This window comes from Lactuca sativa, chromosome 9 (assembly GCF_002870075.4).
Source record: "Lactuca sativa cultivar Salinas chromosome 9, Lsat_Salinas_v11, whole genome shotgun sequence".
Lineage (NCBI taxonomy): Eukaryota > Viridiplantae > Streptophyta > Magnoliopsida > Asterales > Asteraceae > Lactuca > Lactuca sativa.
The window spans coordinates 102,193,372-102,211,032 of record NC_056631.2 but is presented as its reverse complement, the minus strand read 5'-3'; the positions used below and the strand labels follow the sequence as shown (position 1 = coordinate 102,211,032).

The 17,661-nt window shown below is 39.7% G+C and overlaps 1 protein-coding gene across 1 annotated transcript; it reads left to right on the top strand.

The window, feature by feature from the left end:
* The first annotated feature begins 10,029 nt into the window (after window positions 1–10,029).
* LOC111920712 (aspartyl protease family protein At5g10770) lies at window positions 10,030–11,664 on the top strand. Its single transcript, XM_023916279.3, has 2 exons — window positions 10,030–10,213; window positions 10,407–11,664. The coding sequence occupies exons 1-2, from the start codon at window positions 10,030–10,032 to the stop codon at window positions 11,651–11,653; spliced, it is 1,431 nt and encodes a 476-aa protein (XP_023772047.3). The 3' UTR covers window positions 11,654–11,664.
* Window positions 11,665–17,661: the final 5,997 nt, after the last annotated feature.

Genomic DNA, 17,661 nt, shown 5'->3' with positions numbered 1-17,661 from the left:
AGCATAAAGCAGGACCCGCCTCAACCCAACCCCAGTCCAACAACAATGTGCACATAACATACAATCATATAACAATTCACAGTCAACAAGCCGATCTAGCAGATCACATAACATATCATCATCCTAACCAGGATATCGACCTAACTGGTCACTAGCATAGCATCATCCTACATAACAGGATACCGACCTCAACCATGTCTCTAACATATACCATCCTAGCTACTAGGATGCAACCATATCGAAGCAATAACATAACAAATAATACCCGGATCTCAATCCGATAAAGGGCCGGCCTTGGTGCCTTAGACCCTGTTGATATAGTGAGGATAACTCACCTTGCCACTGCCGAAACTCTGAACCGAAGAAGCAGATCCTCGAATCACCGACTCACCGAAAATCCCGAACTAGCTAACATAGCACAAATAATCATTAGGCTAAGCACAATACCCTTCCAAGGATAAATTGACACTTTTACCCTTAACTCATTTCGGCCCAACACTAGATAAGCTCTCAAGCCCACTAATGGCCCAAAGTCCAAAAGTCCGAAGCAAAGCCCACTATCGGCCAAATTTACTAAATTGGGCCCACCTCACCAAATAGGCCTAGACCCATGGTCCAATACAACTGATGGGTCCACAATACTCTATCCATAATGTCCAGTCGCGGCCCAAAAATCCAGCAGCCCAATAACAGCCCAATCCCTAAGGCCCAAAATGAAAAACCCAACAGAGGGAGTACGCTGGGCGTACCCTCCTTGGTACGCTGGGCGTCCAAGCTGATTCGCAAATGGGGATCGGGGCACTGACCCGCTACGCGGGGCGTACTCCTATGTTACGCGGGGCGTAACTTCGCTTCTCATTAAGTCCACATAACTTTTTAATGGCTTAAGCTCTTAAGCCCAAACTTCAGATCCTTAGGCCAAATATGCCTAAGATTCATAAAGTCTGAAACTTTATCACTTGGGACGTCCATAAGCTCTTAATCAATTAAGACCTACATATCTCACACATGGAACAACCACAGCCCTTGGGACCTCATTTTTCTCACTTAAGACCTCTCCAAAGGTCTGAAAGGACAGATAATCTCGACCAACTCAAAACATGCATCAAGATGAGGACTTTTGGGACAAGAATGATGCCAAAACTTCACAACATATAGATCTATGCAATATAAATGACAAGCAAGAAGCTTTAAACCTCAAATAGGCTCCAAAAGATGATATCTTTCAAGATCTAAAAGCTCCAGCTATTCAACTCCTTCTTTGACAACTTCCTCTTTCTTGTTCTAGCCTCTCCTTTGCCAAAATAAGCTTTCCAAGGCCAAACACACCCAACAATGGAGGTGGAACGGCTATCTAGGGTTTCTGAGGTTATGAGAGAGCTTATGGAGGCTAGGGTATGAACCAATATGTTCCTTATATAGTGGCTGACCCTAATTTTAGGGTTTTAGAACTCTGAGAGTACGCTGGGCGTACCTCTAGTACGCTGGGCGTACTCAACCTTGCACCCGCGTCTATTTACACACTTACGCTGGGCGTACTCGACGTGTCTCAAATTTCATATTTGGACCTTCTTTTCCACTTTTCCCACAAAAGGACCAAAATAACCTTCCTCTTAAATCCTGGGGACTCACAAATAAGTACTCTTAGGAACGGGGCGTTACAATTCTCCCCCACTTAAATTAGGCTTCGCCCTCGAAGCCTGCGGCAACTCTACTCCATAACTTCTCCCGCAACGCACCACCTGGCATTAACCAATCCAGGTTCCTTAAGACACAACCACTGGAATCCGAAACTCAACCTTCCATTTTCTTGCGGTGTTCTGACCACCGCCTCAAACCGGCCACCGACTTCACCCTTTGATAATCACACTTATCAGATTCTACACTTATCAAACGAGTACCACTCCATGACACTTTTCTCGATCCTGATCACAACGATCACTTGACTCTTACGAGCTAGATATAACCCTGAACCATCGGGTTCCCGATTCGAGTCCAACTCTATCCACTCCATGCTGACAGAATGACACATTCTCCAGCCTCAGAGCAACTCCCATGAGTTCTCCTCTTGCAATCACATGCACATGCCGAACTAGCTCAAGCACCCTCGGGATGGGAAAACCCGTCACACTGACGAGACCTCCAAAACATCCCCCAGGATGAATCACCACTACATACACAATTCCTTGATCAGAATCAAACTGGGAATCCAAGACTCCATCCCTGCATCCTTTCCGAGCCTCTTGGCTCTACCCTCGCGGAAATCCTTCCGCAACATCAGCAGACATCCCATCCAGATGTGATTCCCTACCACTGCCGCAATCATGCTGCTTAAAGACCCTAATTGGATCACTCCTATCATAACTCTGCACTGCCGCTTTCACTTCCGTGAATTTACACTCCCTTTCGGAGCTACATTCCTCTCTCTTTCCTTACCAAGGAAATCCACTTGGCCGCCTTGTCACAGCGACAAGTGCCACGGTGCTCGCCCCAATGCTACACCACTCCCCTATAGCATAACCGCTATCCATGCAACACGCATGCTCTGAATCTGATCGCAAGGACTCTCGAGTCCATGCACTATCTCCACTAATTAAGATCAATACCCGGGGCCAGACCTTTTAATGCTAATACATCGCGACATACTCAATCCATATCCCCAAACAAATCCATCAACACATGTAGAGTCTTCAGCATGACTAGACCGCCTTACCAGGCCTTCAGCCAATCTGGAGCACTCTCAGAACCTTCAGCAGATCTGGACCGCCCTCCAGGGCCTTCAGTTTGGCTGGACCATCCTCCGAGCCTTCTGCCTGACTGGTACGCCTACCGGCCTTTAGTCTATCCAGACTGCTCAACTAGCATCCATCATTCCGAGTTATCTCTCTGGGAAACCCTCCCATGCATACTGTTCTAGCCCTCTAGGGGTTCCAAACTCTGCCTCCATCATACATACTCAATCCCGGCTTAATCCCAGGCCCTTCACAATCAAATACCCTAGGCCTGTATCCCACCCCGCATGCCTGCCACTTACTCATACCAGCCTACACTCTTGGCTGACAGAAACACTGCTGAATCCCAAGCAGCTAAAAAACCTCCAATGCTCATCGATCTTCCAGAGAATTTTCCAATTCTCCCCCACTTACAGCACTGACTAACAACCACCGGTCGCCATTACCGACCTCCCTCAACACCCTACACAACACAAACACTTACAAGCGAACTGCGTCCCGCAAGCACGAGCAACCTTCACAAAATCGCATATCAACACTGATCATCCCGAGCTCGAACGAAACTCGATCTTCAGCTAACCCCTCCTCAGAGTGCAGATGCTACCCGACATTCAGACCAAACGCCAGATTTCCACTAATAACCCTCATGAATGATAACCAACGAAATCCTCAGCACTAACGCATAACCATACCATAACCCCCAAAGAACAACGAATACCACACCGAAAACCACACAATGAGACTAGCAGATAAACAATACTCCACAATAATCACGAGATAACAAGATATCAAGAAGGAAACATACCTGCAGCTGCATCCAACACTGTTCTGACCTCCTCTGCTGTAAGCTGAAAAGCACGACCCTGAGCCCTTGGGGGCTCCGCTCCACCCTGACCTCCACCCGTGATCCTCAAAGTGGCCGATGCTGGAGCCTGCACCGGGCCTGCAGCAACCTGTGGACAATTGACCCTCAAATGTCCAACCTGATGACAATGATAACAAATCCTCAAATTCCAAACCGGCGCTGACTGCCGACAATCCCTCACATAGTGTCCCTCCTTTCCGCACTTGCGGCATGCACCACCAGACCTACAAACTCTGGTGTGACCCTTCCCACACTTCCCACAAGCGTGGCTGCTCTGATCTCCCACCCTAGAATCAACGGTCTTGGACCGTTTCGGCGCTGGTTGCGACTGCACCGGAGCCTGCCTCAACTCACGCAACTGCAACTCAATCTCCAACTCACGCCGCCTGGCGGCCTCTTGCAACTCCAACAAAGTCTTGCACCTCTGTGTAGACCCAAAGTGTCTGATATCTTTCTTGAGCATACTCGGATATTGGGACATCTGAGTCTGCTCCGAAGCGAACTCAGGGCAAAACATCGCCCTCTCAGTGAACATCCGGGTGATCTCCGTCACCGACTCCGAACCCTGCTTCAGCTCAAGGAACTCCTGAGCCAATCTCTCCCTCTCAAACCGTGGAACATAACGAGTGTTGAACATCTCTCTGAACTAATCCCATGAAACCGCAACCCTCTGCGCATCCGAATATGACCCCATGGTCAATCTCCACCAATCCTTCGCCCCGAGCCTCAACAGGTTCAGAGCACACCTCACCCTCTGATCAGCAGGGCATGAACACGTGAAGAAACACCCCTCCACGTCCGACAACCACCTCATAGCAACAATCGGGTCCTGAACCCCATCAAAGGTAGGAGGCTTCGTATTATCGAAGTCCCGATACTGAAAACCCCGACCAGCTCCTCCCCCTGCCGCTGCTATAGCCCCCGTAGCCGCCGCGGAAGCCGTCTCTGTGAGAGCTGCATAGCGCTCATCAAAATACTCAACCATGGCGGTCTTGATCGACCCAAACAGTTCCGGCAACTCAGCCCGGAATGACGCAGCAACCTCATCATGCAAGATCTCACGAATCCTAGCATCCAACTTGCCTGTGCTCATCAGACCAATAACCTCAGGCGGTACTGACCCACCTGGAACTCCCTCTCCTGCTCCCGATCCTGACCCGGATCCACTCCCAACATGCCTCAGAATCTCCATACTGAAAAACACCACAAAACCTCAGATTCTTCCCACTATCCCGAGAACAAACTCTCAATCCAACCCTAGAGGTCATGGTTTCCCTGATACGCGTATGGGTCCTGTGCTTTCAGTAGTACAGGCCCATACTACCTTCCACACCTACCCATATTTGTATGAAGTACTACCACAACACTCTAGTGAAAACCTACAAAACAAGCGCTCAACCCTCACTACTAGAGGAACATTGGGAATCTCCCACAAGGAAACCCTAGGCTAACAGGCATCATAAATCAGGTAACATTATCATGCAATCCTGAAGATCCCTAGCCTAGCACTAGCATGTTGTTCTATCAAAGCTCAAAAACAAATATCATGTATGGTATTTTGGGGTTACTTACTGGCTCCGGCTGATCGTACCCCCGCGTCCTCCTTTACCCATTTTGAAAACCATTTTAAATTCTCTTTTGAAAACCCTCCTCGATTTGAGACTGGAGTCACACGAGTGCTCCTCCAATTCACTCAAACCAAGGCTCTGATACCAACTTGTAACGACCGAAAAATTCCAACCAATTTAAACTTAAAAAAAACAACCCATTTTCTTAATATTATTACAAAAAGGTTTTCAATACAATTATTATCAGAGTCTTCCCAGAATCACATCATAAAACATAATAATGAGGAGCGGTACGATCAAGCCTTCGCCTTGCCACGGTCTCCTGAAGAACCTGAAAAACATTAAACCACAACTGTAAGCCCGAACTCTTAGTGAGATATCCCCAAAATACCAACCACATATACCATACGCGCATAACATGCCATATCATATCCGATCACAGAACAGCCATGCACTTCGGGTCTGCTGTGTGACTGGTCCGCCGCACCGGCCAACAGTCCACCTGGTCCACCCTTCGAGTCTAGCCATATACATCGAGCCTTCAGTGTGATTGGTCCGCCCGCTCCGGGCCTTTAATCTACCTGGTCCACTCTCTGAGTCTACAATAACACTGGTCCGCCCGCACCAGGCCTTCAGTCGGCCTGGTCCACTCTCCGAGCCTCGGCACGTCTGGTCCGCCCTCTTGGGGCCTACAGCATATCTGGACCGCTCGCTGGGCCTTCGGGACAACCGGTCCGCCCTGGGTATCTTGGCCTACAACATAAAGCAGGACCCGCCTCAACCCAATCCCAGTCCAACAACCATGTGCACATAACATACAATCATATAACAATTCACAGTCAACAAGCCGATCTAGCAGATCACATAACATATCATCATCCTAACCAGGATATCGATCTAACCGGTCACTAGCATAGCATCATCCTACATAACAGGATACCGACCTCAACCAAGTCTCTAACATATACCATCCTAGCTACCAGGATGCAACCATATCAAAGCAATAACATAACAACAAATACCCGGATCTCAATCCGATAAAGGGCCGGCCTTGGTGGCTTAGACCCTGTTGATATAGTGAGGATAACTCACCTTGCCACTGCCGAAACTCTGAACCGAAGAAGTAGATCCTCGAATCACCGACTCACCGAAAATCCCGAACTAGCCAACATAGCACAAATAATCATTATGCTAAGCACAATACCCTTCCAAGGATAAATTGACCAATTTACCCTTAACTCATTCCGGCCCAACACTGGATAAGCTCTCAAGCCCACTAATGGCCCAAAGTCCAAAAGTCCGAAGCAAAGCCCACTATCGGCCCAATTTACTAAATTGGGCCCACCTCACCAAATGGGCCTAGACCCATGGTCCAATACAACTGATGGGTCCACAATACTCTATCCATAATGTCCAGTCACGGCCCAAAATCCAGCAGCCCAATAACAGCCCAATCCCAAAGGCCCAAAATGAAAAACCCAACAGAGGGAGTATGTTGGGCGTACCCTCCTTGGTATGCTGGGCGTACACGCTGATTCGCAAATGGGGATCGGGGCACTGACCCCTTACACGGGGCGTAACTTCGCTGCTCATTAAGTCCACATAACTTCTTAATGGCTTAAGCTCTTAAGCCCAAACTCCAGATCCGTAGGCCAAATATGCCTAAGATTCATAAAGTCTCAAACTTTATCACTTGGGACGTCCATAAAGCTCTTAATCCAAGGTCTTAATCCATTAAGACCTACATATCTCACACACGGAACAACCACAGCCCTTGGGACCTCATTTTTCTCACTCAAGACCTCTCCAAAGGTCTGAAAGGACAGATGATCTCGACCAACTCAAAACCTACATCAAGATGAGGACTTTTGGGACAAGAATGATGCAAAAACTTCACAACATATAGATCTATGCAATATAAATGACAAGCAAGAAGCTTTATACCTCAAATAGGCTCCAAAGGATGATATCTTTCCAGATCTAAAAGCTCCAGCCACTCAACTCCTTCTTTGACAACTTCCTCTTTCTTCTTCTAGCCTCTCCTTTGCCAAAATAAGCTTTCCAAGGCCAAACACACCCAACAATGGAGGTGGAACAGCTATCTAGGGTTTCTGAGGTTAAGAGAGGGCTTATGGAGGCTAGGGTATGAACCAACATGTTCCTTATATAGTGGCTGACCCTAATTTTAGGGTTTTAGAACTCTGAGAGTACGCTGGGCATACTCAACCTTGCACCCGCGTCCATTTATACATTTACGCTGGGCGTACTTGGCGTGCCCCAAATTTCATATTTGGCCCTCCTTTTCCACTTTTCCCACAAAAAGACCAAAATACCCTTCCTCTTAAATCCCGAGGACTCACAATTAAGTACTCTTAGGAACAGGGCGTTACACGTATCCTTCTCTAATCTTCGACTAATGCACTGCGTGATCCCGATTCTCATCGGTCTCCATTATTGCTGGCGACAGAGGCCATTTGGCGGTGCTAGGTGGTCGGAGGTAGCAGCGGCGCCGAAGGTGGGTGAGGTGAGAGTGGCGGCTGCATATGATATTAGGTTTAGGGTTTTTGTACGCCGATGCATGGTGATGGGTTAAATTCCCGTATCCCATATAAACTCTCTACAGATTTGTCACAACCAGTCCCTCCTTACCATATCTTTTCCAAACTAAGCCCAAAATTTACCTATTCTACCCCAGCTTCGAAAATTCCTTTCAAACTTGATACCTGATTTACCAAACCGCCCCTAGGCCTCCAAAATCTCTTCAATGAAGTCCCAATAATTATCATTTAGTCCCTGCCTTCCATAATACTTACAAATTAAGTCCGGATTTTACAATTTTAACCCCAAATCTCTTAAAGTGTGACAATTAGCTCTACGAGACCATCATTTGACATATAGTTATTTATTTTAGGGCTTCTATTCATTCATTAATTTATTTATTTAAATAATAATTAAACAGGTGTTACAATAATTTTAATTGAACTACCTAGATTTGATCTCAACATATCACCACCATAATCCCATAGTTTAGCATAGTCGTCACTCAATCTCCCTTTTATCAAAGACATGGCCCTACACTTTGCTCTATAGCACTTTGACCATGACACATTGCAGTGGAATCTGCTTTGGATAATTACCTGCATATCCTTACACTTCAACTTGGGCTTTCTAATCAGTTCTTTCAGTAACTGGTTTCCTAACCATGTTGGACCATAAGGTTGGTATTTTTGTAATTCCTAACACACCTATGTTTGTTAACAAGTTTCTTATTTTGAAACGACCTCTCTGTGTTCATCCAGTAAGCCCTAACATTAAATGGACATTGAAATTTTTGTGGATCACTAGCACATACAACAATTAGCCTAACACTATCACATTTCTTGAACTTTATCTTATAACCAACATAAATAGCATGGTTAGTTAAACATAACTTTAATTGATGGGTTGATTCATACCTCTCTCCCAGAAGTGGTCTCATCTTCTTCCATTTAACCTTTGGATCATGGGTGCTGTACTCAAACTCAAGCTTAGAATCTTGGTCACTTTCACTTGATACTTCTTCATCAGACCCATATACTTCATCAGACCCGCTTCTTTCTCGCATTAAGTTTAAATGATCTTCATGCTCCACCATATCATCTTCATTTAAGTCAACATCATCGTCGATATGTTCAATTTCAGGGACTGTAAAGTCATCACCTTCTTCACCAACTATGTCGGGACACAAGTTGTTCAAGAACGCATCATTGCATCTCTTGGTTTGCTTCTTCAAATTCTTGTCTACTTCAACATCAATAGTATCAAAATCCCAAACGTCTTCCATTTGTAAAGCTTGGATGACTCGAACTCGTGCCCACAGTTGTCATCTTCTTCACACGTAAAAAACCCTAATTTCTACAAAGACGATATTACCATAACTATGTGTGATTTACCGTTGACGGAATGGGTGTGTGATTTGGTCGACTCACCTTCCACCTAATCTGATTTAATGCTACATCGGTTTGTTACCGGTTGCAAGAGTGGTAACCGGGTAAATTGGGTCAATTTACCTGTTTATAAAGTATTTCATGCTTTTCCGTTAACATTTAATAGTTTAGATTTTTTTTGTAAATGCGGGCAAAATAATAGGACAAAAATGTAGATTTCCATTATATATATATATATATATATATATATATATATATATATATATATATATATATATATATATATATATATATATATATATACACACATATTTGAACCAATAAAAACATGACAACACATCACTTCCACAATAACTTCCACAATACATTACTTGTAAAGAAAGAAATGGACACGTATCATTTGATTATTGGTTCCGGTAGATGTTGCCCTAGTTATTTGTTTTCCATAGAACTCATTCCTATATATATATATATATATATATATATATATATATATATATATATATATATATATATATATATATATATATATATATATATATATATATATATATATATATATATATATATGTGTGTGTGTGTGTGTGTGTGTGTGTGTGTGTGTGTTTAGGTAGTTATGGGCTTATGTTTTATAAATGTAATTCAATGAATAAATAAGCCGACACTGACAGGAAAGTTTAGTAAGACTTTCTTGTTTTGGAAGTGCTTTCTTGAGATACGTATCATACTTTCCGTCGTGTTCTCATCATATAATAAATAAGATGTTACAATATAAAATAAACATTTTCTTGACATGTTACATCAGGGTGAGTAGTGGGGTTAACATTGGGCTACGCTCGGGACTGAATTCGGCTCTAAACACATTTATGGACGTCTAGTACTAATGGCTATAAATAATGGTGAAGAAGGACGAAAGAAAACCAGTACTGAAAAGCGAAATGGCACCATCCAACTCCACCATAATGTTTCTTTCATATTGTTTTCTCTTTGTTTTAATAGTTGCAGGAAAACGAAGTGCGACAGAGAGAAGCGAAGCCAAAGTAGATGCCATAGCCCACCACTATCAAACAGTCAAATTAAGCTCTTTCTTATCATCTTCTATTTGTAGCCCATCCACTAAACGTTAGTTTTCATAAACCAACTTTTTTTTTCTTTTCCGATTTATCTAAAAGTACGTGTACGTACATACTAACGTAATACTAACATAAATACATATATACAAACACATACGCATATAAATACATACATGCATGCATGATGCATACATACATATCTGAATTATAATCAATGAATAACATTTGAATTCATGAATTAGGTGACAAGAAATATGGATCATTGAAAGTGGTTCACAAACACGGACCATGTTCCAAGTTCAGTAAAAACATTATGAAACCCATAACCATGGAAGAAATATTGACCCATGACCAGTCCAGATTTGACGCAATCAAATCAAGGTTGACAACCACCACCACCACTGGAAAAAAAGGTATCAAAACCTCCATGGCAACCATGCCTGCAACATCCGGCACCCTATTCAATTCCGGCAACTACATAGTAACAATTGGAATGGGCACCCCAAAGAAAGATCTTTCACTCATTATGGACACAGGAAGCGATTTAACATGGACACAATGCCAACCATGTTCAGGCTCCTGTTATAGCCAACAAGATCCCATGTTTTCACCTTCCTTATCAACTACCTATTCCAACATCTCTTGCACATCAACGGAGTGCTCATTACTTCCTTCAGCCACCGGAAACCTTCCTGGTTGTAGGTCATTAACATGTGTCTATGGCATTCGATATGGAGACGGATCCTACTCAGTTGGAGAGTTTGCAAAAGAGAAACTTACATTGAGTAAAAACGAGGAATTTGATAATTTCATGTTTGGGTGTGGCCAAACCAATGACGGAGACTATGGAACAGCTACCGGGCTGCTTGGGCTCGGTAGTGGCAAACTTTCAATTGTGTCACAAACTGCTAATAAATACGGGAAAGTCTTCTCTTATTGTCTTCCATCAACAGATAGCAGTAGTGGTTACTTAACATTTGGAAAAAGTGGAATTTCTAGAAATGTCAAGTACACACCTTTGTTAACCTCTCTAGGGGGTAGTACTTTCTTTAATGTTAAGTTGGTTTCTATGACGATTGGTAATACAAGAATAGCAATGAGATCGAGTATGATCATGGACTCAGGAACTGTTATCACAAGGCTCCCTCCGAAGGCTTATTTGGCTCTTAGAAACACGTTTCGAGCAGAAATGACGCAATACCCATTGACTAAACCATTGTCGATACTTGATACGTGTTATGATTTAAGTAACCATACGGATGTTAGGATGCCAACGATAAGCATGGGTTTTGGTCAGAATGTAAACGTGGGTATTCAACCTCAAGGGGCGCTTATTGCAACTAGTCGTGATAAAATGTGCTTGGCTTTTACTGGGAATGACGATGATTCTGAACCTAGTATATATGGGAATATTCAGCAAATGACAACGCAGATTGTGTATGATATGGCTGAAGGAAAAGTAGGGTTTTCCCCTCAAGGATGTGAGTGAACACAAGTCATGAAAACAAGTACAATGATGCATTGTTATATATGAAGGATTTACATAATATAGTTGGAATAAGGCGCCTCTTTAGTCAAATTGTAGCTTTATGAATGATAAAACTATGTACTCAAGAATTATAAAGTACTAGTCAATGAGTAACAATGAAATTGTTAATTTTTATTATACGCAAGTTATATGTGCCTTTTGATCAGTCGGTATGTATGTTGTCATTTAGATTACGGATATGACACAATATACCCCTTGCGTAAAGATTAGTCTATACATGACAGATGTTATGATTGAAGTATATTAACAAGTGTTCAAATGTCGAAGATTGGGGTGGGAAAATAAACATGGAATTTCCACTCAGGCCTCAAGGGAACCTTATTCAAATGGCATCACCAAAGACACCGGAGGCTGTGTATGATGAGGCTGGAAAAAAGGTTGGATTTGGTCGTGGACACAAATCAAGAAAATAACTTGCATATATGCATGGTTATTAAGGCTTTAAAAATCAAAGTAGCAAAAAAAAAAAAAAAAAACTGATGACATCGTATCGAACTCCTAATAAAAGAATCCTTGTTAGCCATTTGTCCATTCAATAAACCTCATTCACCATCAACTAAAATTACCAATTTACCCTTCTATTCTTTAATCTTAGCAATACTCTTCTTCTCCCTATATCTTGCTTATAACATTATATGATATTCAAATTTTGAAAAATGGAAATGGCATATTAGTATCATATCCAAATCTGGGTACAGTTGACAACCGTTTTTTTTTTCTTCTCTGATCCACGATATCACCTCCTCTTCTTACATCTACCCTCTCTCTGATGCTTATCTCGCTTGAAAATATTCCACAACTATATTGAACTTGAGATTAAGAAAAATAACGTGAAACGTAAAATGATTCGATCCTGCGTTGTCGTTCTTGTTGTTGTTGTTGTTTTTTTATTTTTATTTTTAGTTATTTTTTTTTTTAAAGAAGGATATTCATCTTTGATTTTTCATGATTTATGTTCCATTATGGCATGTTTATTTGCCTTTTCATCAACTAATCTACATTTGTTTTGATTTTTGCTCTATGTTCTTGTAAATCCGATTTGGTCAATAGATATGCTAAGCCTTGATTGAGTCGACCCGATTCAGGTTTATTAAAACGTTTTCATTAAATTAGACTTAGAGTTTTATTTGATGAATCATGAGTTTTAATATGCAGGGTTGACTATTGGCAAGATAGCATCATCTCTCTTTGTTTGTAAGTTATAGTTATATTTCATAATCCATGCTGAGTGTTCGATGATTTGTCCGAATGAAAAACTTTGATGTGTATAGTATCACAAAATGTTATATTTGTCTCCTTCGGTGTTTCTTTTTAAACTTAGATTACCATGGTAGTTTAGTCATGCGAATATATTTGGGTTTTGATCTTGGTAAAAAGGTTACAGAAAGGAGAGCCCCTTTAAACATCAACATTTACATGTTCTTATGAGTTAATACTTCAATTTAAGATGTTGTTGAATGAACCATTATGCCAATAACGACATTGATTAATTGGTAAAAAGTATGAATTAATAGTTTAGCATTAATGAAATCCAAGTATGTGGCTTATGGATAGAAAAAGGGAAAAAAAAAAGAGGAACTCGATGGATGTCTCCTGATCAATTTCACTATAAAAAAAGTTGAAAAGGGAAGGTTATATGTGGTATTTTATAAATACTAGATTTGGAGGAATGAAATACTTACAAATTTTTTGATAAAGAGTTGAAGAACTTTACTAAGGAAGGGCTTTCTGGTTTTCTTCTGAAAAATTCTTTTGGAAAGTGTTGCAATTGATCGATTTGGGTTGGGTTCGGGTTCAATTCATTTATTAATTGGGTTGAAAATTTCAAGCCAACTCAACCTATTTATTTAAATAAGTTGATATTTCCAACCTAACCAAACATTTTAGATAAATGAGTTTTCAGTTGATCTATTTATGTAGTTCTCGATACAACATATTAACTAAATGAGTTAAACTTGGGTTAATCCAATTAAAATTAAAAAAATAATTTATAAATGAATATTTCGATTAATACATAATAATATTCAAATAATTATTAAATTAAACATATATTAAAAGTCAAAACATAAAAAATGTATATTTAATTTTTCGTATAACAATGACATTTCCATGATTTATTGTATTTTTTTTTACATTTTACTCAAATTTCCATTGCATTGTATAAATGCATACATACAAAATGTATATTGGATATTTAAAATAATGTATATATTAATTTTAACTAATCATTATAAACTTATAGATAAGGATTATATCTTTGTAATTTAATAAAAATTTGTAAATGTTTGATTTTTTTATTATCATTTTAAATTATCAATAGTGTTTTTCTTTCTTACTCGTGGTTCACATGAGTTGTAACCTAGTAAGGTATATAAAGGTTTTTTGTGACAAATTATCACTTAAATTCAGATTATATGCTTTTAATCCCTCAAATACGCCAAAATCATTCCCCAATTTTGTTTTCATTAACATCCATGTTCAATGACGCCATCAACGATTCCCTTAACTCTTTGTGTTCTTCAATCGGGACTGAGGATGGTGTGGTGGCATTTTGGGCGGAATACATTCTTTCTTTCCCTTTTTTGTGCTAAGAGCATCCACAATGGTGAGTTCAATGAGAAAGTTGAATGAGGTGGCAAGTCCATATGTCATTCAATGGATGAAACTCAACCGTTGTGAGATGCCACCTTAGCATTCAATGGATTCGGAGTTCAATGGGAAAAAAGAAAGTTTTAAGTCTTAATGCTGTGGTTAAATTTGATATAATAATTCGTATTCGAAGTTAATATAATATATTGATTATTTTGAATTATATATATATATATATATATATATATATATATATATATATATATATATATATATATATATATTAAAACTGCATTATCTCAATCGTTTGAATGACATCTACCCGCGAGTTACTCATGAATAAAATTAAATGTAATATATGGTTTAATGTTATTTATAATTGTTGTTATTGTTAATTAATATTTTAAAATATATTTGTTTAATGTTTTAATTTCTATCATTGCAATTATTTAAAATATCAAACATTGTTTTTTCAAATATGGTTTGTGTTGAATTCATACATTTTGTTCTGCTTTTTTCTGGGTTATGCACTTGTCGAGGGAGGAAAAATCAACCTTTGATCGTGATTAATAGAAAATTCTACTAATTATGTTCTCTCATGCTTCTACCTTCTCTTAATTTTCTTAGGTAGGGTTTCGAATCACAGGGTAGAAGTAAAGTCGTATGTTTTCAATTTTCGGGTATTTCAAATTTGGATTCTTGAATCATCTAACCTTTCACCTTCTTTACTCTTTCTGATACTTTCATACCTTCTCTCAAACTTCGATTCTATCATCACTTTATTGTTCTTTCAGGGTTGAAACAACACAGTGGAGAAGAAAAACAGCCGACCCCAGAATTCGAAATAGAAACAGAAAGCGAAAGTGATTCAGTACATCGTGTATACTTGAGCTTCTGGTGTTAGGTAAACCTTCGCTCGATGAAAATCCCCTTAATTTTTTTTAGAATACATCATTTATACAATTAATTTGCTTTTGTTGGTATGTAGATAATTTGTACAGGTCGTTGTAAATCTGATATCAAGGAGACACACAAACAGTACTGTAAGAGGCATTTTTGTGCAATCAAATTTGTAGTTTGGAGATTACTAGGATAGAAATTATGATAAATTTAATGTCATTATTAATGTGTTATCTTATGAATTCAATTTGTCATCCCAAATTAACTTTGTTGGGTACACATCCAGAACTTTTGAGATTGTCTGATGTTGCTTCATTCAAAGCCCATGACATACTTTTTTACTACTTTATTTTATAATACTTTGGTGTAAAAAATGAAGTTTAGTTGGAAATGATTAGGTTGCTTTTAGTTACAGAAAAATAGGTTGTTTTCCGGAAAAAAAAATTCAAGAAAAATGAGAAATTTGAAAACGCATTTAGTTCGTCTATTTTTCTAAATTTTTCACGGAAATTGAAAATTTTATGTTTTCTAAAATTACAAAGAAGTTGGAAATTTTTGGAAAACTGATAATCATTGTTTTCCACATTTTTCTAATTCCAATTTTTTTCTAAAATATAAGTACACACCCACTCCCACCCCATCACACCTCTACCTACATACACCCACCCACCCCCAAGTTCTTCCCCACCCCACCCCACCCCTACAAACACATACACACATCCACACACACATCCCCACAAACTCACAGCTATCCCCCCCACACACACAGACAAACCCACACCCACAAACACAAACATACACACAAATCCACACACACACCCATCAGCACCACCACAATCACCGACCTACCATCACCATCACCACCACCACCACCACCACTACCCCATCACAACCATTGTTGCCGCCATCACCACCACCATCACACACTACAAGATAAACACGATTTTGATAGGGAAGGATTTTGTTGCGAAAAGATGAAATTCAGTTGCAAAGGACGAATAGCGACAAAATTTGCGACGACCGAGTTCCGTCCCAAAAAACTCCGTAGCAAGCGTTTGATAGGGAAACAAGCATTCTGTCGCAATTGTGACAACAGAATGAAATATGTGGTAGATGGTATTCCGTTGTGTATTCCGTAGTAGGATTCCGTCACAAAATCCATGGTAGTTATTCCATCACAAATTCCGTTGTAGTTAATCCCTAGCAAAATCCGTTGTGATGATTCCCTAGCAAATTTTGTGGTGTTGAATCTCTAGTAAATTTCGTGGTGGCCATTCCCCAGTAAATTCCATGGTGGTGATTCCCTAGCAAATTCTGCGGTGATGAATCCATAGCAAATTCCATTGTGGTGAATCCCTAGTAAAATTCGTGGTGGTCATTCCCTAGTAAACTCTGTGGTGATGATTCCCTAGCAAATTCCATCGTGATGAATCCCTAGCAAATTTCGTCTGATGACTTCCTAGCAAATTTTGTGGTCATGAATCCCTAGCAATTTTCATGGTGTATATTATATATCAGATTCCATATGGACCGATGGATAATTGATTTATAAATTAGATCCAAATTATTTTGTAGTAATATATGAAAAAAAATAACAAAAAAATCAAATATCATAAAATAATACAATAATTATTTATTACATGGAAAAAAGAAATTTACTAATCTAAAATAAATACTCTGCAATAAACATATATCAACACTTTATGATCTACGAGTGTTGTTGTTTTGTAAAGACATTAATAAGATCCAATGGCGTTTGAAGTTGTTTTTCAAGATTTCCGACCTTTGCTTTGTTTTCTTCTTGTTGGGCCTTCATCATTTCTTTAAGCTCTTCGTTTTGCTCATTTTGTTTAGCAAGAAGCTCCCTCATTTCTTCTATTTCATCATTTTTTTTTCCAAAATGTAAGATACATTCGTTTTACCGTTCCTATTGGGAACCGCCTTTGCAAAAGAGCCTAATCCATAAAGTCTTCTTTTTTGTCATGACCACCAACAACATCATAAAATAGCTTGTCCTCCTCAAATTCAGCACCTTCAGCTTCCAACTCTTCCTGTTTTTCTGTATAGGCTGCTTACAAAATAAAAATAATATAAGTTAAAAGATATCAAAGTTATGAATGATATTATGGACTAGCTACAATATAAAAGTTTAACACTGAAATGAATATTACATGAATTTGTCTATCTTTTTCATTTGTGAAAGTGACTCCATCGTGATTCTTCATGTGTGTATACTGGAACAATTCACTATGGGGTGGATCACACCCTAATTTCCTCTTCTACATAAATACCATAAAATGTCAAATATACATATAAACATATATAAAAATTTATCTACCATTAAAAAGTTACGGATTCATAAGCTATCTTCAAATGACTTGTGGATCCAACATTATGTGTAGGTTTTGCTACTCCATAAGCTACACCGTTACACCTTTTTTTTGTTCTGCTCGGATTTT